Source organism: Poromitra crassiceps (genome assembly GCF_964638095.1).
Source record: "Poromitra crassiceps genome assembly, chromosome: 4".
Classification (NCBI taxonomy): domain Eukaryota; kingdom Metazoa; phylum Chordata; class Actinopteri; order Beryciformes; family Melamphaidae; genus Poromitra; species Poromitra crassiceps.
The window spans coordinates 32,744,767-32,770,377 of NC_139626.1; the positions used below are offsets into that span (position 1 = coordinate 32,744,767).

The following is a 25,611-nucleotide window of genomic DNA, read 5'->3' on the forward strand; positions in this document are numbered from 1 at the left end:
AGTCCATATCCCAGCGTCAGTCTGTCTCAGAGTTTGACATCCAGAGGGGAGACAGACATAAACTACGTCATGTCTGTCTCCCTCACAGCAGAGAGAGACAGGCTCCAGCGACAGGTGGAGCAGCTGGAGGCGAGTCTGTCAGCCAACCAGCTGCTGCTCACCAGTGAGACAGATGAAGATTCAGATGATGATGATGATGATGCTCAAGAGGAGCTGGGCCAGACTACAGCAGGTCTGGTGGCTCAGAGAGAGAGGATCCAGAGGGAGATCAAGGATTTGGAGACAGTTCTGGGATCGCAGTCAGATGACGACAGCAGTGCCAGTGAGAGCGACCTGGGCTTCTCTCATTCGGCAGACTCGTCCCTCCAGGTGAACCTGGTCTATCAGCAGGTCATTCAGGAGACTCTGGAGCACCATGACACACTGCTGCTACACAACCAACAAGAGCAGAGGGAGGTGCTGTCTCAGATGTCTGGACCAATCACAGACTCGGCCAGGGAAGGGCACTGCCCTTCCTCCTACCAACAGCCAATCAAAATGTACATGGGCCGCTTCCTCAAACCCTACTTCAAAGACAAACTGACTGGACTGGGTCCACCAGCCAATCCGGAGATGAAGGAGAAAATCAATAAGATGACGAGCAGTCAGGACAAGCCAATGAAAAGTGAAAGATGGGAGGCCTGGCAGAAGACTCTGCTGATCCATTCTGTAGCCAGAGACCGCCTGAAGAGACTGACCCAGCCCAAACTGTCCAAAATGGACTATCTGACTCAGAAGCTATCTACAGCGCAGCCGACAGACAGCTGCTCTCTGCTGAGAGAGCAGATAGAGAGTCTGGAGACAGACATCGACCTGCTCAAAGGAAAGACGGAGGAGGAGATAATTGGTGATCGATATGATGATCATGACTGGGCCAAAATCTCCAATATAGACTTTGAAGGCACGCGGGAGGCGGAGGACCTGCGCTGCTTCTGGCAGAACTTCCTCCACCCGTCCATCAACAAGAGCCGCTGGAGCTCAGAGGAAGTGCAGGTACTGGGGGAGCTGAGCAGGAGACACCAGGAGAGAGACTGGGGGCCTGTGGCTGAGGAGCTGGGGAGTGGTAGGACAGCCTTCGTGTGTGTGCAGACCTACCAGAGGTTTGTGTCTCAGAGTCTGAGACGCAGCAGCTGGAGTCCAGAGGAGGACGCATCGCTCAGAGAGCTGGTGGACAGGATGAGGATTGGAAACTTCATCCCCTACACACAGATGAGTTACTTCATGCAGGGTCGTGACCCGGCCCAGCTGATCTACAGGTGGACCCAGGTTCTGGACCCGTCAATCCGGAAGGGCCCATGGTGCAAAGAGGAGGACCAGCTGCTGTTAAAGGCTGTGGCTCGTCATGGAGAGAGGAACTGGTATAAGATCAGGATGGAAGTTCCTGGACGAACTGATGGAGCCTGCAGGGACAGGTATCATGACTCTCTGAAGGCGGGGATGAAGAAGGGGGGGTTCGACCAGCAGGAGACGGAGCTGTTCAAACAGCTGGTCAACAAACATGGAGTTGGCCGATGGGCAAAGATCGCTGCAGAGATTCCAAACCGTATCGACGCCCAGTGTCTGAGAGAGTGGAAGAAGCTGAGCAGACAGAAACAACGCGATCACATGAAGGAAAGTCCGTCAATGGGCAGAGGAGGAGGCACAGCTCAGAGGAAGAGACGCCCGGGCTCCAGAAGGCGAACGGTCAAACTGGAGGAGAGCGAGGATGAGGAGCATTTGGTGGTGTACATGGACAGTGAGGAGGAGGAGGAAGAAGAGGAAGAGGAGATCCAGGAGCCAGAGGAGGAGTACAGCTTTGCCTCCATACAGCACTGGGTTCCTCTGAAGACACGAAGAGTCTCTGCTCTGAGCGTCAGGCTGGTGATGCTGCCGCCGCCTGGCCCCGCCCACAGCATGCCTAGCCTCTCCCACAGCACACCTACCCCCACTCAAAGCACGCCTGGCCCCTCCCACAGCACGCTTGGCCCCTCCCACAACACGCTTGGCCCCTCCTGCAGCATGCCTGGCCTCACCCACAGCGCTAAACCCGTCCGCTGTACGGTTCTAGAGGAGTCTGGGCAGCTGAGGTCGGTTGTCGGCCCGAGGACTAGCATGCTGCCGAAGGCGGAGCGTCAGGGCGCCCGTGCGCTGCTGATGGTGGCATGTGACCGGCTGCGTGCTGAGATGATCCGGCGTTCGCATGGCGTTCAGGGCCGGTGCTCCAGCCCTGCCTGTAGCAGCAAACTCCTCCCCCACATCTCCAGCCCCACCCCCGGCAGCAAGCTCCTCCTCCACAGCTCCAGCCCCCCCGGCTTCAACCGTGACCAGAGCCGCTCCGGCCCGGCGGCCAACACCAAGCTGAGTCGCTCGGGCGCGGCGGCCGACAGGAGGCTACGGTATCAGTTGATGGCGGCCGTGACGCCGTGGATCGGTGACCTGCTGATACCCACGCCGGCACGGACCAAGCAGAGCTCCGCCCACAGCCTGAGGCAGGTCAGCCAGGAGCTCCGCCTCTCCTCCACACCCGTCTTCCTGCTCCTCCTCCAGGCGCTGCACGTGGACACGGTGGGCTGTAAGGAGGTCATCGAGGAGAGGGACAAGAAGGACTTGTCATGGAGACCGACACCGGACCCGCCCTCACCCCCGCCCCCTGCCGAGATGAAAAGTGAGAAAACAGTTGCAGGGATTCTGCAGAGAAACAGAAAGAGAGAACAAGGCCGAGAACTAGATGTGCAACAGAAACTGGTATTACAGCAACTAAAACAACCAGCACAGCAACAGAAGCCAAAACTACAGCAAGAACAGCTACTGCAACAAAAACATCAACTACTACAGAAACAACAGCAACTAATAGTACTACAGCAACTGCAACCATTTCTACATCTTCAACAGCAGCAACTGATGCAACAGAAGCAGCCTCGTTCTCCATGCATGTGTCTCCCTCTGATCCCTCTTAATATGCATCCTAACTTGCCTCCTAACATGCATCCTCAGATGTCTCCTATATCGTTTCCTCTTCAGACACTCTTCCTTCCACACCCTGTCCTCCAACCTCGGCAACCCCTGACTGTATCCCAGCAACCCTTGACCGTATCCCAACAATCACTGACTGTATCTCAACAGCCCCTGACCGTATCTCAACAGCCCCTGACCATATCTCAACAACCCCTGACCATATCTCAACAGCCCCTGACCGTATCTCAACAGCCCCTGACCGTATCTCAACAGCCCCTGACCATATCTCAACAGCCCCTGACCGTATCTCAACAGCCCCTGACCATATCTCAACAGCCCCTGACCGTATCTCAACAGCCCCTGACTGTATCTCAACAGCCCCTGACCGTATCTCAACAGCCCCTGACCATATCTCAACAACCCCTGACCGTATCTCAACAGCCCCTGACCGTATCTCAACAGCCCCTGACCATATCTCAACAGCCCCTGACTGTATCTCAACAGCCCCTGACCGTATCTCAACAGCCCCTGACCATATCTCAACAACCCCTGACCGTATCTCAACAGCCCCTGACCATATCTCAACAGCCCCTGACCATATCTCAACAGCCCCTGACCATATCTCAACAGCCCCTGACTGTATCTCAACAGCCCCTGACCGTATCTCAACAGCCCCTGACCATATCTCAACAGCCCCTGACCGTATCTCAACAGCCCCTGACCGTATCTCAACAGCCCCTGACCATATCTCAACAGCCCCTGACCGTATCTCAACAGCCCCTGACCGTATCTCAACAGCCCCTGACCATATCTCAACAGCCCCTGACCGTATCTCAACAGCCCCTGACCGTATCTCAACAGCCCCTGACCGTATCTCAACAACCCCTGACCATTAGCCAGCAGGCCCTGGCTGTACCCAGGCAGCAGACTCCTCCCTCCTTCCTGGCCTCTCACATGTTTGTTCACAGATCTCTTCCTGTCGCCCATTCTCCACTGATTGAGGGTACAGCACCTCCACCTCCTCCACCAGGAGACCCTTCACCTCCTCCAACAGGAGCCGACCCGGCAGTGCCCCCTGCACTCAGGAAGGGGGTGCTGCAGTTTGACCCGTCTCTGATGTTTCGGGAGTCCAGAGGAGCGGTGCAGGAGTGGCTGAGCGGGCGTGGGGGGGCGGCGGCCCCCAGAGTGGGCGTGGCTCTGCCCTACCTACCGCCCTTCGTGAGCAGTCTGAGCAAGCTCAGTGCTCTGCTGTGCGCCAAGAAGGCTCTGACTGACTCCGCCCTCAAGCTGCTGTCCCAGGACGCCCGTCCCAAACACACCCCGAAGAGACCTAAAGCTGAACCCACATCTGACCCTCCAGAGGACACACAGCCAGTCCCCGGTCTCAACCCGGAGGCAGAGCCTGCGGCGGCCGTGCGCCACCTGGTGGCCGTGTGCTTCTCGGCTGACCCTGTCTACCAGCTGCTCAAGGCTCGCTTCCTGTCCTGCTTCACTGTCCCTGCCCTGCTGGCCACTGTCCAGCCAATCACAGAGGAGACTGAGCCCTGGCCAGCCAGTGAGGAGGAGGACAGGGTTTCTGCAGAAATCCTGGAGGAAGAGTCACAGAGAGGAAGAAGAAGACGGGGGAGAGCCAAGATATGGTGAGAGAGCGGAGGGTATGCAGCAAATAACCACGGGCTGGATTCGAACCCAGGTCTCTGCAAGGAAAGAACCTGATACGGTCCTCACGCAACCCTCTGAGCCACCGCAGCCCTACTGCTGAGAGACTGCATGGCTGCACCATGGACATCACACACATGTACTTAGCCTCTTAGATCAGCTTACTAAGTTAACTAGAAGCCACATTATATTACAACCACATTTTATTATATTCTACACACAAACCAGGCATAGCCTATTTATGTATAAAAGTTGAGGCACAACCTTGTGCACTCCACTAGGTGGTGTTCTTTTCTCTCTCCTTTCTATGGTGGCTAAAGACCTAAAATAAATTACAATAAAATGATACAAATATTCATGCAGTGTCTCTATTGTTTTGCAACCTTCCTGAAAATTCTCATTCTGTCCGTCATCATTTGAAGTTCAAGTTGGTCTGCACTTTGCTGTACATACCTACATCAATCCTCCTATCACTGATCAGGCTTGGGAAGTAACTGATTACATATAATGCAGTTACTGTAATCAAGATACAAAAAAGGTAACTAATTCCTTAGTTACAGAAAAAATATGTAATCAAGATTACAGTTACATTTAGTAAAAATGTTGGTTACTTAGCAGGATAACAATTTAAAATACATTTATTGTATATTCTATTTATTGTATATTGTGTATTTATCCAAGTGGCTCTGCACTCTAAATATTGAGTCTACTTAAATGTCTACTTTATGTTTGATATCATATGGTGCAAATAAATAAAACCTAAAACACCTAAAACCTCTGGGAGAAAACACCCCACAATTGGCTCTTAAAAAGGACCAATGAACACAAAAAATAAATGACTATTGACTAGAAACCAGATAATCAGTGGACTGTAATCCGAAGATAGAAATATTATTGTTATTGTATTCGATTCCTAGGGTGGAGACTTTGGAGATGATGCGACACTTGTCCTCTTCTCCCTACTTATACTCCCACCGCTTATATAGCCTCAGCCAGGAACTGATGACATCACAATTGCTCAAGTGACATCACAATTTCTCAAGTGACATCACTGATGACATCAGCACTGATGACATGAGAAACAGGCAACTGGCCTACCACATATCATACTGCAGGCCTAGCCTATATAAATGTAGCTTAATGCAATTCTTGTTTCATACCCTCAAGCCTCAATTCCCCTTATTATGGGTTATTATGCACTGATGTATTTTTAGGGTTGCAATTTAAGGCTATAATAAAAATCCAAATGCTTAAATTAGCTCTTGATTTTTCCACTGCCCAATTTCGTCTATAAATAGCATAACGTTAAACACATTGTATTGTATTCTACACACAAACCACCATAGCCTATTTATGTATAAAAGTTGAGAGGCACAACCGTATGCACTCCACTAGGTGGTGTTCTTTTCTCTCTCTCTCCTTTCTGTGGTGGCTATAAAGACCTAAAATAAATTACAATAAAATAATATCAACATTAATAACAAAACATGTTATTAATAACCCTGACATAGGTTTTCGCTCACCAGTTTGTTTTGTTATCGGTCATAACCACTGAGCTATAACCATGGAAGTGATAACAGGCAAGAGTCAGGACAACTTTGTGTGTGTGTGTGTGTGTGTGTGTGTGTGTGTGTGTGTGTGTGTGTGTGTGTGTGTGTGTGTGTGTGTGTGTGTGTGTGTGTGTGTGTGTGTGTGTGTGTGTGTGTGTGTGTGTGTGTGTGTGTGTGTGTGTGTGTGTGTGTGTGTGTGTGTGTGTGTGTGTGTGGGAGGGAGGGGGCGACGGGGGACGGTGTAGTGCGCCTCTTGTGTGGGGGAAGCTCCGCTTTTTTTGGGACCAAACTTTCCCATGTGATTCATTGACTGCAGACTTGTCATTCAGTGGCTCAGACTGGAGACGCAGCGGCCAGAGCAGAGGAATCACTTCGAGAACCTGACCTGAACCTGTATGCCTGACCACGCCGAGCTCTTTCAAACATGTTTCCATCTGTTGCCGAGTTCACACTTGGAGAAAGTAGCCCACGTGCTTCGTTTGGATTGAATTTTTCGGTCACACAAGTGAACTAGCATGAGTCCTCCTGCTGAGTAATGGAATTAATTTCTACCTGGAGTCGCACGGTGAGGAAAGGCTGATCAGCTTAACGGGTGATATGATGCGGGATGCCATCAGGCACACAGGATTTCTCTACGATTTGTTGAGTCTCAACACAATGGTGGGTATACTGATAACAGACAAGTTACTACTCCTATAGCCTAAATAGGCTTTCATTTAGAATGATACTATACAAATTGAAAAGGGCTGCCTTATGGTTTTGGTCATTTAACCTAAATAAGGGGTCCTATTCCTCTAGAAAGTAGCTAAACAATTTAGCAACAAATAGCCTCTGCGCTCTCATTTGCATATCCACCTGTCGGGAAAGATTGCGACTTGACAGCAAACAACGTCTGCTTTCTGCGTGTGTCTGCAAAACCCCCGCTGCGGACAGGACAGTGTAGGCTTGCATGTTTTTTTTTTTTTTACTTGAGACTTAAAATACCCTTTAAATGACCTCACTGGATCTTATTCCACTGACCCATACCAAGTACAAAATCATGGTATTGTCCCAAGCATATTCTATCAGTAACCAGATCTTGCGTATAGCCTACTAGCCTACACACTCCGACCTTAATTAAACTTGTCAGCACGAGGATACTGATACCCCCCCCCCCCCCTCTCTCCCCCCCATGATGTCCCATGGCTGTCACAGACTAACTGTTGAACTGCCCCTTTTCATGTAAGACACAACCTGCTCTGTGAGAGCATGCTTCCCGCACTTGCTGCACAACACTGTTGAAACAGCAATACACCAGGGCAGTATGCTGTCAGTGCTAATTTGAAGGCAACAGACATCATTGATCAGAAAGGCAAATGCTCTTGTGGGGGAACTCGTGTAATAGTACATTGTGTGGTTTGGGCGGAACCACCTCTTCAGAGAGGAAGTGAAGCAAAAACAAAAGACAATTTCCTTTTTGCCATGCATCTGTAAACCTATGTCAAAAATGAGAACGGCCCTTTTCTAATAGCAATTGTAATGGGATTTTGCAATAGATTGTGAATGTAGCCTACACATTCAACCAAAAATTGGGCTCGGCTGGCTGATGTTGGATTTTTCCTTCACATGAGACTTACATGAAATAAGAGGCAGCTATTAAAATCATTTGTAACAAGATGATAAATGGTGCATGTGTGGTTTAGTTATGAGCAGATGATCAAACGTGTCGCATGCCTCAGTGGTTTGTGAATATTCAAAATGTCAGCTCATGCTCTTTTTACACAGCAGGAGTGTCTGCTGCAATAAACTGAGATAATTGCTGTGGTTGTAGTTTTCCATATAAATGATGAAATCTCAGACCACATACAGTAGGTCAGGTGCTGATGAATTGTTGATCTAGCTTTTTTGTTTGTTTTATGGAGAGAACGATCTAAAACAGCTAAATACGTACTCCGTCCCATGGCTGTAACTACTGCTCTTGCACAGAATGTGTTCACTTTTGTAGAGATCGACCCATGAGACAGAAATCTCTTACCCAGAAAACAGAAATCTTTCACCCAGACAACAAAAATCTCTCTTAAAATAGGGGGGGGGGGGGTCTCATTTAGAGACATGTGTAACGTATTGTGATTTTATGAATTTATGTGTCTTGCTTACGATTGTACAATAACTTAAGAACAAAATGAGCAGAAGAAAATGATGCAATATCAGAGCTCAACCACAGATTTCCTCAGATCTGCTGTAGGTTTACTCAGACAGATCTGCTGTAGGTTTACTCAGACAGATCTGCTGTAGGTTTACTCAGATCTGCTGTAGGTTTACTCAGACAAATGTAACTCTTTTTTCACAATGTTTAATGTCCACTGGATACTATGTTTCCAATTCAATCATTTTCTTCTGGTATGATACATTATATTACATCATTTTTTAGCAGATGCTTTAATCCAAAGCGACTTACAATAGTACATTTTGTCAACAGTAGTGGAATCAGCTGTGCAACACAGTCTGCATCAGCTAACACTTTTAAAAAGGAATAAGTGGCATTTGTCAATACTTGAAGGAATAAGTAGCATTTTTGTTAATAGTTGAAGGAAGGATTTTTTGTTGTTGTTGAGCAGTTGGTTCAAGAAGGGTTCAGGTATAGCCTGAAGAGGTGTGAAGGATACTATGTTTCCAATTCACTAATTTTCTTCAGGTAGAATACTATGTTTCCAATTCACTAATTTTCTTCAGGTAGAATACTATGTTTCCAATTCACTAATTTTCTTCAGGTAGAATACTATGTTTCCAATTCACAAATTTTCTTCAGGTAGAATACTATGTTTCCAATTCACTAATTTTCTTCAGATAGAATACTATGTTTCCAATTCACTAATTTTCTTCAGGCAGAATACTATGTTTCCAATTCACTAATTTTCTTCAGGTAGAATACTATGTTTCCAATTCACTAATTTTCTTCAGGTAGAATACTATGTTTCCAATTCACTAATTTTCTTCAGGCAGAATACTATGTTTCCAATTGTAGGACAAGTAACATCCAGGAGCTCAGTCACTGACCCTCTGACGTGTGAATGACCCGGGAGTTTATGTGCTGGGATCTCAGCCCAAAGGGGCTTTAGAGTCTCCTCTGTGTAAGAGAGCTTTGTGGTTGTGGCATGCGGCAGGGTGGTGCAAGACGGAGTTGATTTTTCCTCTTGGTGAAAGCGTACCTCAGTGCACGGGGCTGTTCACACTTTGATTACACACCATTCCACGTCAACAGTGCTCTGGAGCTGCAAAACTTCCCCATTCCCTCTCAGAGAATTTCGCAGGCGGTGTCCAAGCATTCCCCTGTGTTTAGAGTGCAGGCGTTTGGACTGGCTACAGTGCTCCAAATGGGCCTGGGACAGAAGTGGCAACAGGATGCGAGAAGTGGCCCTTCAGACGTGTTGAACAGAAAAGTCAGAGGGATCCAGGCTCAATAAACACTGCAGAGAATGATGCGCACGGAGAAGAGCTGGCAGCGTTCAGCTCTTCACTTCCTACATGGTGTTTGTTTTCCTGTGAACCACAAAGCTCAATTCCTGTAGTGTAGTGAAACGCTTGGTCTATTGGTTGTAGCTCTGCTGATTAATAGCAGCAGTCTCACTAATGGGTTGGCCCTGGGGCCAGACATGGGCTCCTTTAACAGTGATCCATGAGAAATCACAGACACACTCAGTCTGGACTATCTGTAGCACCTGAAGGATCCCGTCAACACATGTTTTCACTGACCCACATGTCGGACACAGGGGTCAACGCTGACTGTTGATCCAACTTTGTCCTCTCTTCCTAAGCAGTTGTTTTGCGAGGTCCGCTTCAGCCTAAGCATTTTAGTGGGCGCATATATATATATAAAAAAATAAGCTTTTCTAATTTTGTCAGTGGCTCTTTTACTGGCAAAGTATGCAGGATTCTGCTTAAATCCCAAGATTAGTCAGGGATCTGTGCCAAGCTGCCATTATCTCAAAGGTAACCTAATATTAATCTTTCAGGAATGGGCATGATATCCCCCAAATAGCGACCAAACATCTTAATTTGACGGCCCCACTGCCTGCCAGGTAGAGGCGTATTATTCGTCAGACTAGTAGTATTGTGTACGGCACTGCATACCTTGCAGTCGCGATTTATGGCTCTCTGACAAGCAGGTTTCCCCCCTCAATTTGTGTACTGTGTACTTATACCTCCTAGTGTTTGCCTACATACCCCCTCACTCCCAGTGAGTGTTTTAGAGGCACTGTGGTATATTATGGGGGCGCAGCAAGCCATTAGCCTATCAGCAGATGGCCTCCTGTAGCAGTAGCCCAGTCATGTCAGTGAAGGGCTCTGTGGAAAAGATCTCCTCCCAGTGTTGACATGGAGGAGCAGCTGGCAGATTGGACAGGCTGTTCTGCGTCCATCAGTGGGATAGGGTTATCACACCATCCCAGACAACACCGACTTCAAGGAAACACCGCTGCAATTGTGGAATAACGTCACAACCCCCCCTGTTGCAGTCTGTCATTTATATTTCACTAGCACCTTCAGAGTTGTTATTCCACCCATTTTAACTAACTGCTACAAAGACAGACTCATAAACATTGTTCTCTCTATGTGTACCAGCCTTCAGCACTTGCATGGTGGGTGGGCATGCCCCTGAAATGCACTGGTGCACTTCAAGATAACAAAGACTTCCTCGTGGGAAAGACTGAATTCCAGTCAAACATTCTGCCATTTTCTATTCTTATCATCTTCAAGATATGACATTTTTGTCTCTGAGAAAAGACATCAGAGGAGGCACAAGAAAGAGAAGTGTTTTGTGTGGCCATGTATGGATTCCTTTATTGCAGCGGGTGTCACACTCTTTTTAGTCCACGGGCCACGTGGGACCCAATATTTTGGTCTCAAGTGGGTGAGACCAAGAAACTCATGCATAATAACCTATCCACCTTATTTTTGAATGCCCCACTGTAAAAAATAATTGTGGGAACAAGGTCCGGTTTAACGTGACTCATTGTTGCAAGCTGCTTGCAACAATGAGTCAGGCAGGCTTCTTCTGCAGCCTTTGTACTCGGCTGCAGACCCGAAATATAAACCGGAAGCTGGAGTCCATTATAAAAGTTATAAATATAGTCACGTTATAAACAACTAACCAACGCTGCGGGTCCGTATGGAAACAGTGTTACTCGAAATGGTTAAAAGTTAAATCAATTTGGTCATTCAGTGGCGTTTTACTGCCATGTAAAGTCTATTACGCTAGCCGTTAGCATTAGCCACAGTAGCCGACTACTCACAATGCATTACGTTATCCCAGCACCCGAACGACACGGCTGAATGGCGCTGTTGTAAAATCCTCATAGACGTTTTTTTTGTCAAGTTAAAACAGTGTAAAAATTACACCGGAAGCGGAAGAAGCACCCATCAGGCATCATGGCAGCTAGAAATAAGGTGGATAAATAACAACACCTCCCAATTTACACGGTTTCACATAGGGTTTTCTCAGCTACCAACAGGCCGATCATATCAAATCTACTGTCTGTAACTGTGCATTACAGTTGGAAGCAACTGTGCAATTCTCTATATTCAGGGGTAATAAACATAGTTGACCATTTAGTGATGACTACAGAAAACATGAATACTTAATATGGTGACTTGCCCCTGCTGGTACCTCTGAGCCTTCACAAGTGCATCAATATTAGGAGTCAAATCCCGAGCTTGAAAAAAATTGGAATGGACTTCTCAGTGCAATTTTCACACTTTGCAAAGTCTAACCTGTGGGCCGGATCGGACCCTTTGGTGGGTCGGTTCTGGCCCCAGCGCGCCACATGTTTGACACCCCTGTTTTATTGTTGTACACTACAAGCCATCTACGCTGACGACAGTAAGCATCGCAGGTTCTCTCCCCCCCCCCCCCCGATTCTTTTATCCCATTTTTATCCCACATTAGTGCTAATTTTAATGTATTTATCCTGGTTGCTGCTCCACCCTCTGCCGATCTGGGGAGAGCCGAAACTGGCTCCATGCTTCCTCCGAGACATGGGCAGTTAGCCAGCCGCTTCTTTTCACCTGACAGGGGAAGCTTCACCGGTAGGACATAGCACGTGGAAGGATCACCCTATTCCAACGAGTTCCCCTCCCTCCGAACAGGTGCCCCTAACGACCAGAGGAGGCACCACATCAGCGACCAGGATATTGCATGTTTTTGGTGTGGGGTTCCTATATGAGGGAAACCCCCAGGGGGCACGGGGAGAACATGCAAACTCCACACAGAAAGGCCCTTTTGACGACCCCACCCGGGTGGGCACTCAAGGACATGCGGACAGTCAGCGTCCCAGGTGGGAATCGAACCCAGGACCTTCTAGCTGTGAGGCGACAGCGCTTACCACTGCACCACCGTGCCCCCCTGCATCGCAGGTTCTCAGTCTATCGTATCAAGACTATCTTTCTCCACCCAGTTACTCATTCCATGAGTACAGGAACTGACCCCACGTGGGTCGGGTGACGTGGGTAAATTCTTTAATGCAAGAATAGAGTAGAATAGAATATGGCTTTTAACGTCCGAATTTCTATGACTAGTTAAAAGAAGATTTCCCTGTGCTCTGACAGAAAGAATTGAGAGCAAGTGCATGTTACTTACAGGCAGTCGTGCTCAAATGTGCAAAATGTGTGACTGACAGTGTGATGTTCCTTTCCTTTACAGGATGAAACACCGTCCACGATGGGGAATACAAATAACTGGAAGGCTATTTAAGAAGGCAACTGGAGGCTTGTAAGATTGGCAGAAGCTATTAAGAAGCCGTTTGTAACAGGATATCCAGGCACAACTACATCCAAGAATGAGGATCAAATACACAATATCCATTGTCTTTGTTGTGGCACTTGTTATCATCGAGAAGGAAAACAACATTATCTCAAGGTTAGTCCATTTCAGCCATCAGTCAGAATGCCTTGGTGTTCCACACCTATCTCTTTCAAGCTATTTGACTAGCATTCCTCATTGCAAATGTCAAGCTACATAATGAGTCTTTGTTGTTCTTACCTTTGCAACATAACGTAACGCTGTGACTCCTCCCACACTCTTAGGGTGTCAGATAAGCTCACCTTAAAGCAGACCCCACAGACCCCTCTGCAGCCCAGCGGTTCTTCTCATGTCTTGCTGAAGCACAATGCATCCTTCCCCGCCCTCGGCAAGCTGCACCCTGCCTTCGTGCTGTTGAAGCGGCACCTGGAGAACTACACGGAGCACCAGGAGCTCGTGGCCGGGGGCCGCAAGCACATCCTCCTGCTGGCGACCACCCGGACGGGCTCCTCCTTTGTGGGCGAGTTTTTCAACCAGCAGGGCGACAACATGTTCTACCTGTTTGAGCCGCTGTGGCACGTGGAGCGGATGCTGACGCTGGAGACCGGAGGCACCAACGCCTCGGCGGCAGCCCCGGCGTACCGCGACGTGCTGCGGCAGCTCTTCCTGTGCGACTTCTCCCTGCTGGAGAGCTTCATCGACCCCCTCCCTGTGGACCACGTCACCCCGGGCCTCTTCCGCAGGGAGTCCAGCAGCTCCCTGTGCGAGGACTCGGTCTGCAGCCCCTTCGTCAAGGGGGTCTTCGAGCGCTATCACTGCAGGACCAGGCGCTGCGGACCCCTGAACCTGACCATGGCCTCAGAGTCTTGCCTCCAGAAGGAGCACAGGGCCATCAAGTCGGTGAGGGTGCGTCAACTGGAGACCCTGCGTCCGCTGGCCGAGGACCCCCGTCTCGACGTGAAGTTCATTCAGTTGGTCCGGGACCCTCGAGCCGTACTGGCCTCGCGCATGGTGGCCTTCGCCGCCAAATACAAGAACTGGAAGCAGTGGGCCATGGAGGGGGATGTGCCCATTGATGATGACGAGGTGAGGAAGCTGAAAGGGAACTGCGACAACATCAGGATGTCTGCAGAGGTCGGCCTCAGACAGCCGGCGTGGCTGCGCCGGCGCTACATGCTGGTGCGCTACGAGGACATCGCCCGCTTCCCAATGAGGAAGGCAACGGAGATGTACAGGTTTTCCGGAATCCCCTTCACTCCACAAGTGAAATTGTGGATCCTAAAGAACACACAGGCCTCCAAGGAGGCCAGTGGTGTGTATTCTACACAGAAGAACTCCTCCCAACAAGTCGAAAAATGGAGATTCAGTATACCTTTCAAAATAGCCCAGGTTGTACAGAAAGTCTGTGGACCAACATTGAAGCTGTTTGGGTACAAATTTGTGAACAGTGAAGAAATGCTAACAGACAAGTCCATCAGTTTGATAGAGGAAAAGATGTTCAACTTTATATAGACATTGACAAACATGAACTCTGAACCCAGACAGATAAAAACAACCGTTGGGAAAACTCTGGGATGACTGATATTTATTAGGGACTAGTAGCCTTATACAGAGAACAATATATTTTCTGATGGTGTGCTATTTAAAGTTTAATATTATTTAAAAAAATTGATTGATGAAGAAAAGGTATTGTTGAACAGACATACATACTGCCTTTAACTATTAAAGATAGGTGGTTGAAACAATGTTGAAACCTCATATGAGTAGAGCATAGTAAAAAGAGGTTGCTGTCTTTATTTTGCACTCATGATCACTTTCTCACTCCAACTCAAACTGTATTGCTTGTATTGCAAGTCTGTCCCAAAATCATTTGAACTCCTTAAGTAAATAAGGCATAAGGGAGATATTGTAACTGTGTGCTTGTGAACAGTGATCAACTGTTCCAAATGCTTTAGGAATCTTCGATTAATCTTCTTTTTGTCCAACAAATCCTGAGCTAGCAACAGACGCCGCTTTTATACCAAAGAAACTTGAAGTGAAATGTAATACAGGGCCAAATGAATGAGTTGCCTTGTATAGTAATGCTCATTGCAGGAAAGGAAATGCCAATGTTTTGCCATGTAATTTCTGCGCATAAGATTAAGAAGGGATGTTGTTTCATGCTAATTTATTTTTTTCTCTTCTGTTTGCTGAAGGGTCATTATGACTTCCAGCTCTGAATGTGCTCCACAAACTCCTTCCCCCCCTGCAGTGGGCACTTTTCTTGCACATGTATACTGTAGGTTGCTGTACACGCATGTTTTCTAATTGGCTAGTTGTTTGAAGTTGTCGTGGCGACAGTGTCAGGACCCGTTCTGTCCAAGCAGATGTTTACAGTGCTACTGTATGCAGACATTCCAACTGCAGCTGGTTTGCAGGATTGTGTGAGGTTTGTCCGCAGGTCTCTGGCTGTTGACACAAGTCTCTTGGCTGGTGATAAAAAAAGAGGCCCCCGATACTGGGGCCTTTGTTGATATGCCTGTCTGTTTCTTTTGCATTTGTTTGTTACAATAAAACTTCACTTTCATTAACTGCGGGGGGAACAAATCTCAATTTGTGTGAGATGACGGTTTCAATTTTGACATCGTAAGAATATCACAAATATAATAGGCCCTTTTCACAGCAGCCGTTTTGGGTGTCAAAGCAGCGTAAACACAGGTGTAACAAATAACATTAATGAGGGCCCTGGAACACCCTAGAGTGGAACTGGCATTAATGTTAATTGCTTACACCTGTTTTCCCTGCTTTGAGACCTCAAAATGGCTGCTGTGACAAGGGCCGATAGAGTACCGCAGGGTTGACGTATTTTTGTAGTCGGAAGGCGGAAGTCCCGGACATGTTGGAGCTTACGGGGGAAAGTGAATGGGGGTTTTAGAATGGGGATTTCACTTAAATGGATCAAATAATGTCTGTGGCTAACAGTGGGAGTGGTAATTTGTGTTCAGCAGGATAATCTTCACAAACGTGAATCACTCGTATGCCTTTTGAAGCGTTTTATGAAAATCGCGTTTAAAAAAACTCATTTACATTTCAAAAGTCATAAAAGTGATTCACGTTTGTGAAGATTATCCTGCTGAACAAAAACCGTCACAGAGGTTTTGTGGAGAACAGTCCAGACATGCTGTGTGTCGTGGTTTGGTGAAGATTCTAAATTCTAAATGGCGGCAAACCTTGAGGAGGGAAATAAGCCGGGCTTCCATGGATAGATGCAGCTCGACCCATGGAAAACAACAGTCAAGGAATAGTGTTTCTATGATTTACATTACAACCACCGAGTTATGGCCTTTTAAATTTTGAAACATTGGTATAGCGCCCCCTATAAGCGAAATCATGCCAAAAAGATTGTACTAGCTCTGAGTACATACCTGCATACAACTGCACCAAGTTTGGGTAGCATCAGACAATATATTTTTGAGTTATGTTGATTTTTGTGAAATAGGCTCCACCCACAAAACTTGGAAGTCGATTATATCACAACGGTGCAGACTTAAAGTCCCATTCTTCAACTTTTCCAAGTTTTGCTATTGGAGAAACTGCCCATACTATTGCACCCAGTATTGATATCGCCGTTCAAAGTCAGCAAAACAGCGCCACAAAGCTCTATGTACATGTTGTGACATCGGCTACTCACCACGTGATGAAATAATAATCCATAGTTACGTGAAACATCATTTTCGTAGCAAATCCGCACAGAGTTACTTCCTTTTCCTGAACACAACGCTTCCGCTGTACAGCGCATGCACGCATCTTGCCACCGGGACGCAGCCACCAAACTACTTAGTCCCAGGAGAGGCCTTTGGAGGGCGGTGTGTGACCAATAGAGGTGACATTCTCCCTGTTACAAGTCACTGTACCATCTTCAATGACTAAAAAGCTGTTATATTAAGGTGAAAAAGTTACCTGATTGGGGCTTAAAAAAAGAAAAGAAAACATGAGAGAGGTTTTGTGCATGACAGACCAGACATGCTGTGTGTCGTGGTTTGGTGAAAATTGGATAACATTTTTTTTATTTCACCTTTATTTTACCGAGAAAATTACTTGAGATCCAAGATCTCTTTTTCGAGTAAGACCTGGAGGAGTTTGTAGGAGGAGTAGCGAAAACAACAACAAAAAAGTGTTTTGGACAAAATGCCGGAAAATATATTTATTCGGGAATGGTTGGGCCTATATCATACACCATACATCATGCGTATAAGGACCTGAATCCAGGAAACATTTTTTGATTGTAGACACTATGGACCAAACGTAAAGAGGGATGTTATAGTGCCACCATCAGGTCAATTGGTGTAATTTTTTTGCCAATAGTAAAGTACGAATATATGAAGCTACTTATCAAGTTTGGTAGCTGTAGCTCTTATGGTTTCTGAGCTACAGCTACTTTTATATATATATAAAAAACAATTCAAGTGAATGGGGAGAGGGAATCGCACTTAATCGTGAATATTGCAAAAACTGCATGAGGAATCTCTTTAGTAAAGTAATAGCCAGTGTTGGGGGTAACTCATTACAAAAGTAAGATATTACATGTAATTACTTTTAGCAGTAACTCAGTAATGAACTTATTACTTATAGGATTTCAGTAATATTATACCAGTTACTTTGTCAAGTAACTCAAGTTACAAATTGAGTATAAAAAAAATAAAATCAAAGCACCTATTTAAATAAAGATACAATAATTTCCTAATCAAACCATGTGTTTTTATGCAAATAACCACTACAGATGACAATAACAAAGGAAAATAATACAATTTTGAACTTTGGATCGTTTACATTGACTTCAAGGCAGTTGAAATTATTTTTCGGGATGGTTCCGGGGCGGCGATGTCATTCTGCTGCTGCTGTTGTTTTGGTGGAAGTAATGCAAAAGTAGTGTAATAAGTAATGAGTTACTCTACACAGACAGTAATATTGTAAAGTAACGTATTACTTTCAAATGAAAGTAACTAGTAATATGTAGTATATTATGTTTTGAAAGTAACTTGCCCAACACTGGTAATAGCACACCTCTCCTCAATGAGCCGCACGTGAGGTCCCCGCATGCCTACGTATAGTGTGAAAACTGTCGGTGAAATAGCGTGCACAACTTCAGGTGTCTCAGACGGTAACACACACACAGACAGACAGGCACACACAGACACACACACACACACACACACACACAGACAGACACACACACGACCGAACACATAATCTCCTCCTGGCTTCGCCTGGCGGAGATAATAAGCAGAAGCAAATTACTCAAGAATGTACACCAGCCTGGGTGTAACAGTGTATACACTGTCACTTGTTGCACACACACACACACAAGCACACACGCACACACACGCGCACTCTCTCACAAACACACACACACACACACACACACACACACACACACACACACACACACACACACAAGGAAAGACATGAATTGACTAGTTCTGCTTGTGAACTACCATCACTCACTACAAGCTGGTACTTACTTATTGACTCAAGTGTCTCTGCCCTCTTTAGTTTGATCTGCACCAAATGTTGAAGCTTGGTGCAAAGTGACAAGCTGGTCTTGGAGGAAGCAAAGTGTGGAGGCAGCTGCATGCCTTCCAGTGTGTTTACCACTGTGCGGGCCCGGGCCCGGCTATTTAAGTCTCCAAACCTAGCAATTACCCCAGATTTACATATAATGTGGTCCAAGTCATTTTCCTCCACCTGACCCCACCCGCCTACAGAAACCATGGGAGGCTGCAGTCTCTCTCTCTCTCTCACTCCCTTCATCTCAAACACTAAAAAAAGAAGTGGCTTATTATTTTCCCATTTTTTCATTCACTAGTCTGTCTCACATTCCTATGCCACCTCAATGCACTTCAAATATACTTTTTTTTTTTAATCAATAAGTCACATTGGTGAGGTTCAGCCAGTTGTTTATTTATCTCTTTTTTTGAACAATGGTGTCGCCACTTCTGCAGAGTTATGAGTGAAGACCTAATGAGGAGAAGCCTCATTCATAGAGTCTTATATTGCAGTGGCTTTATGTGGGACGTGTGGAGGGTGGAGTCACTGTATGGTCGGGGCAAATATAGAATAAAATAACCACTCTCCACTGAATGAAGGCCTTCTTCCCCCCGTTCTGCAGTAAACTGAGGGCACTTAGGTAACCCCGCCCTCCTGCCCTGTTATATGTGCCCTGCCACATCAGCCACGAGGGCTTTGGAATATGCAAAACAGCGTTAGCCGAAGCGCAGAATGATGCCATGCTGGATCTGTGACACACAGACAAAATGCAGGTGATTCAGACGTGTCTCAGAGCGATACATAAAAGTCATGCTGTTGCAAGCAATAATCACGGTGGATGGGCGAAGAGGAGGCATAAATCTAAATCGCACTATAACTCATACTGGGGAATGCCATTCACAAAACTCAGGTTGTCGCATAAAACTGTAGCTATTGATGAGTGATGAGTAGACAAATCAAAGTTTTCTAAAATCATCTGTCAGACAAAATTGCTTAATAGGAGAATGACTATAATTATTATGATTTTCACTCGTATCTGATCATTTTCTAGCCGCATCGTCAAAAACCTATATATAGATGATTTTCCAGTGCATGCTGTGTCAGTCGATGTATAGTTTCATTACCTTCATGTGCTCACAGGTTCCCATTTACTTTGAAACTCTGCTAGACACCCCAACGTTTTCCTCTGAGCATTGTTTATAGGGCCCAGGCAAACTGCCATGCCATAAGCTTTGCATGGCCAGTATCATGCTGCTTCAAATAAAATGCTGGCAATAAAACCTGTTTTTCATCAGCACTTTATGGCACTGGATCAAATGTCTTGTGAGCTACTTACTGTCTTGCTGTTACCATATTAAAGTCAGACACATTTTAGTTTGAACTTCAACAGGAAAGGGTAACCTGCAGGTTGACTGTTCATGGTGTTTTTCTCTATGCAGCCAGCCAGAGGTAGTTAGTGAGATCAAAGATCAGAAGTGGTTTCCTGTCACAGTTTCCTCTCATGCAGTGGTGGCTAAACTGTCTGTTGCAGTGGGAGAGGGGTGGCCATTGTTTCTAAACCAGTTGCAATCAAACCAAGAGGCCTCCGTTTCTGCTATGAACATGACAACCTTATTACCGTGTCAAATCCTTATCTAATTAATGTCTGCTCATCTTTCAGCAGAAAGCATATTTCTGTTTGATCAGGCTATTTCACAGAATACACCCCTGGGCTTTATCATATCATATCATATATCATATCATACTGTATCATGATATGATATTTGATTTTTTTGTGTGCACCCCGCTGTGGCAGACCACACCATTAAAAGCTTTGAGAGAAAAGGAAATGGCTGCAGTAACGGAAATACAATTCACATAAATCTCTCTCTCTCTGGATTTAGATTCTGCAAAACAAGTGAAAAATGCCACAGAGATGACATGTGGTTTGTGGATGTGGGCAGTGGCCCAAGCTCTCTGACCATTACAGCCACCAAAGTATGCGTCAAAGAAACAAAACAGCAATCATTGTGATGGCTGTGGTTGTTTAAGAAAAAGTATATATTTTAACCTCACAGAGCGGTATGTGATTTCCGTCCGCACAATGAGGGTACACTATAATGCCAGCAGTGTCTGTCTGTCCTTCACATAATCTTGAGTGAGCGGTGTGGTTCAGCCACGATTGTGATGTCATTAGTGATGATGTCATCAGTGATGTCACTTGAGCAATTGTTGTGATGTCATCAGTGATGTCATTTGAGCAACTGTGATGTCATCAGTGTCTTATAGTTCAAATTGGCTAAGTGGGCACTGTGGTGGTTGTGTCTGTTTGTCTCCAGTCTCCACCCTAGGAATGAAGCGCACGTAGCACGCAATATGCCTAGTAATAATAATAATAATAATCAGAATTCTGAGGAAAAAAGTCAGAAGACTTCTGAGATTAAAGTCAGAATTCTGATATTAAAGTTAGAGTTCTCAGATGAAAGTCAGAATAATGATCACCTGAGCAATTGTGATGTCATCAGTGATGTCACTCGAGCAATTGTGATGTGACTTGAGAAATTGTGATGCCATCAGTGATGTCAATCAAGCCAATTGTGATGTCATCAGTGATGTCACTTGCCGTTCTGAGCATGTGCAGTTGGGGAATTGTGCGCTGCTCAGTGATGTCACTTGAGCACTTGTGATGTCATCAGTGATGTCACTTGAGCAAATCAGTGATGTCATTTTAGCAAGCCATCCTGACTGAGCATGCACAGTTGGCAATTGTGCAATTAAGCAAGGATTATACAAGTATACTAGTGAGATTATTATTACTATATAATAGGGTGTTTCCGGCTACATGACATCTACCTGCCTCTGTGCTGTACTAGTTACATATAAAGTAATGAAACAGACAGCTTCGCTATTTATTGACTTTCAAAATACATACCATAAGTTAGCGGAGGCTTCCAGCTGTTTCAAACACAGCAGTCTCGCATATACAGACAGACATTTTATCTGTTATCACAATATTTCTATAATATTTCCTTTGAGACTATGGGGACTTGAGAGTGAAGCAGAAGAAGCAACGTTACTTGAAAGAAAGAATCGTCGCTATGATGTGCCGAGAACAAGCCGATCCTTTCTAACGTATTAATGGCACACTGGGAATCCCTTGTTACCACTGGTTAACAGTATGTCACAGTAGAATGTGTGAATTGTTTATTGATTACAAATATATTACATTCAATCAAAACACACGTCACAATACTGTGGTAACAAGCTATTCCCAGTTTGTGATAAAACGGTTTGAAACGACCGACTCGTTCCCGCACATCACATTGCACATCACATTGCACATGACAGCTGTGAATCGGCTGGATGAATTGAGATATAATCACATGGCGCGAAGCATCCTCGTATCTAAATTAGGGCTGCCACTTTTTCCAAAATGAAATCCCGTTTGGCTGTGCCACTGCAGTGTACGTTTACAACATGAGACTCAGGCTTCATTTTTCATTTTGCGTCTCACAGTAGCGACCCCAGAGGCAGTTGCGGTCCCCGCTTCAAATGGCTTCACATCTTCACTAACGTACCAATCACAATGAAACAGCAGAAAGTTATCTTGTGAACATGCTCCTTGGTGTTCCCGAATATTGCATAGTTTCCAATATCTAGCCTTTATTCACATGCCAGAGCATGTCATTTCTGCCTTTTCCGATTTGTAATTACAGGTTTCCACCCGTAGACACAGCAGAGATGGCGCTGTTTCCCCGCTGGGAAGCAGAAGAACAACAACCGCCATTTTGAATGGAAAAGCAGAAACTACATGCTCTGGCATGTGAATAAAGGCTCGGTATTGGAAACTACGCAATATTCGGGAACACCAAGGAGCATGTTCACAAGGTAACTTTGTGCAGGAGGTATGTACTTCGCCCAGGTCAACGTACTGACCTCCAGGTGCATACTTTTTTACACGAGATGGATTCGCCCAGGCCAACTACTGACAGGACCAAGCTTTTTGATCAATATACCGGTAAGCGATTGATCACTATAACCATGATCACTATAAGCAGATTCCTCTGTATTATGAAAGAGCTTGCCTTAACACTTCACCCAGAGAGAGAGGTCATTTGCTTGGAAATGCTTTAGGAATGACTAAAGTCCCAAGAAAAGGACTTGTGACATGTGTGTCACGACCTGGCTCAAGGCGTAGACAAAAGTGGAGACCACACATGACTTTTATACAAAATAATCAAATTTATTTTAAATAAACTAAATAAAAAGGTCAATCAGCAAATCAGTAGTGTCTGTAATGTGTGGATGAGTGTAAAGGCACAAATCAATGTCAAACCCAACTGAAACAAATCAACTGAACAGGGCAAGGAGGAGAGAGAGACTGACTGCTCAGGCCTCCATTTATAGGAGTGAGCAGCCACACCCACACAGGTGTTGGAGGTTAGCTGATTACTGTAGGTAGGTGGTGACGAGTCTCTCCTCCCAGCTCAGCAACTAAACAAACAGGCCAATAGACCCTTCTCACGGGGGCCATTTTGTGTCGAGAAGCCAGGGTAAACACAGGTGCAAGCAAAACACTAATGAGGGTTTCCAAATTCCAATCATGGAAGTTGGAAACCCTCATTAGTGTTTTGCTTGCACCTGTGTTTACCCTGGCTTCTTGACACAAAATGGCCCCCGTGAGAAGGGTCTATTGGGCCTAAAGGGCCAAGGGCTGTCACATGTGACACACACCATGTGACTTGTGACACACACCAGGGATTTTCCACGCAAACACAACGCAATCTTTTGCTTCCCTACTTGGCTTTCTTGGTTGGCATGTGGTTTCCCTGGTATCCCCTTTATCATTTTCACGATTAACTCACTGTTTATGTAAAGTATTGCCACGCCCTCCATCTTGTCCCATGAGAAAACATTTTTTGAAGCATTACTCTTGCTCTAAACTTATATCCATATATAGTGTATCCATTCTGGTTTGAAACAAGGATGTAGGGAACCAAGATAATCAAATGTGTCAATGGTTCTAGCAAACTAGCATGGTGGTTTGTCATAGTTCTGGATGAAAGAAAACAAATGACCTTATTGGGAGTGTATTTTTGACTTTAGCTTATAGGCCGCAGTGGTTCTCAACCTGGGGGTCGGGACCCCCTAGGGGGTCATGAGATTATTTGGGGGGGGGGGGGGGGGGGGGGGGGGGGGTCGCAGGAGGATTGTCAAAAGAGAAAAAATAAAATAAAATATTTTTCTCCCATGATGATTACATCTCCCATACCAATGGTTTCATGTATTATAAAGCTATATAAACTATAAAAACCATTTCAGTGAGTGAAATCAGTGTGTGAATGCATGCGCACTGTCGTTGGGTTGGCTTGCGGCGGGAGGGGGAGTCGTGAACCCCAGCCTAAAGTTTTTTTGGGGGGTTGCGGCTCAAAAAGATTGAGAAGCACTGGCTTAGGCCGGGACGTCCCGTGCAAGACGGGGTGAAGGAGAAGAGTAGTGTCAAACAAATACCTGGGGTTGTGTCAGCAGGTGGTGCAAAGAAAACAAGAGAACAAGGTACTGCTTCCTGCTGAAGAGTTGTCATTCTCATATTGACTCTTGATGCAGGTATTTTAACCTCTGACTCTCATTCCTTCACCAGAGTTTAAACAAGCATGTGCTGTAGTCTGGGCCTAAATAAGACGTCTGTTTGCTCTGGTGCAATCAATTAACTTGTTCCTGTTTGAAGTAACTTGGGTGTTGGGACATCAACAGCTATGTTGCATAATCATATATGCAATGCACCGATTTGCACAACCAGAATGAACATAATTAAGAAAGCACAGACTACGCAAAACGAAGCAAAAACAAATAAGAATTACAGGTCGAACACATTCAGTATCCTTGAAACTTTGGGTAAAATCATCTAAATGGCACATACGAGTATAAAAAGAATATCATTTCGAAAATTGCTGTGTTGCTACACGACTACGAGACTTCAAATAGACTCAGGTTTCTCAAGTACGAGATGTGCAGCATTTGCATTTTGGAATGGGTTTTGTGAAAGAACAGTTTCCTCAGCCAGTTTCTGGCGGGGGACACAAAAGCTTCAGTCTTCCCTTACCAAGAGCACATCAATACCTCCTTTTGTGTGAGCACCAGGCGAGAGTGAAGAGGTCTTTCAAAAAATTTAACACTACTGAATAGATCGCGCCGCTCGTCCCACACTGCTGGCACATTTTGGCGCCGCTCCAAATACAGAGGAAGTGCCACTTCTACTGAACTACAGTCACAATAACACAAGCAGAACCTACTGAACTACAGTCACAATAACACAAGCAGAACCTACTGAACTACAGTCACAATAACACAAGCAGAACCTACTGAACTACAGTCGCAATAACACAAGCACAACCTACTGAACTACAGTCACAATAACACAAGCAGAACCTACTGAACTACAGTCACAATAACACAAGCAGAACCTACTGAACTACAGTCACAATAACACAAGCAGAACCTACTGAACTACAGTCGCAATAACACAAGCACAACCTACTGAACTACAGTCGCAATAACACAAGCAGAACCTACTGAACTACAGTCACAATAACACAAGCAGAACCTACTGAACTACAGTCACAATAACACAAGCAGAACCTACTGAACTACAGTCACAATAACACAAGCAGAACCTACTGAACTACAGTCACAATAACACAAGCAGAACCTACTGAACTACAGTCACAATAACACAAGCAGAACCTACTGAACTACAGTCACAATAACACAAGCAGAACCTACTGAACTACAGTCACAATAACACAAGCAGAACCTACTGCACTACAGTCACAATAACACAAGCAGAACCTACTGAACTACAGTCACAATAACACAAGCAGAACTCTACTGAACTACAGTCACAATAACACAAGCGGAATCTACTGAACTACAGTCACAATAACACAAGCAGAACCTACTGAACTACAGTCGCAATAACACAAGCAGAACCTACTGAACTACAGTCACAATAACACAAGCAGAACCTACTGAACTACAGTCACAATAACACAAGCGGAATCTACTGAACTACAGTCACAATAACACAAGCAGAACCTACTGAACTACAGTCGCAATAACACAAGCAGAACCTACTGAACTACAGTCACA

At 45.6% G+C, this 25,611-nt stretch overlaps 2 protein-coding genes across 2 annotated transcripts; both read left to right on the forward strand.

Annotated features, from left to right (window-relative positions):
• Positions 1 to 69: 69 nt before the first annotated feature.
• Positions 70 to 9,625, forward strand: LOC310775753 (snRNA-activating protein complex subunit 4-like; the record flags this gene model as incomplete). Its single annotated transcript, XM_083635890.1, has 3 exons — positions 70 to 2,763; positions 3,205 to 4,613; positions 9,424 to 9,625. 3 exons carry the CDS (start codon positions 70 to 72, stop codon positions 9,623 to 9,625), a joined length of 4,305 nt encoding a protein of 1,434 aa, XP_083492016.1.
• On the forward strand, positions 6,527 to 15,468 carry chst3b (carbohydrate (chondroitin 6) sulfotransferase 3b). Its single transcript, XM_083635248.1, has 3 exons — positions 6,527 to 6,842; positions 12,859 to 13,074; positions 13,242 to 15,468. Exons 2-3 carry the CDS (start codon positions 12,995 to 12,997, stop codon positions 14,467 to 14,469), a joined length of 1,308 nt encoding a protein of 435 aa, XP_083491374.1. The 5' UTR covers positions 6,527 to 6,842; positions 12,859 to 12,994; the 3' UTR covers positions 14,470 to 15,468.
• The last annotated feature ends 10,143 nt before the right edge of the window (positions 15,469 to 25,611 follow it).

What these genes read in the sequence shown, in the direction of transcription:
- chst3b (XM_083635248.1), top strand. Translation starts at nt 12,995, where the DNA reads ATGAGGATCAAATACACAATATCCATTGTCTTTGTTGTGGCACTTGTT. An exon ending in GAAAACAACATTATCTCAAG is followed by an intron (nt 13,075 to 13,241) that starts GTTAGTCCATTT and finishes CCACACTCTTAG; the next exon opens with GGTGTCAGATAAGCTCACCT.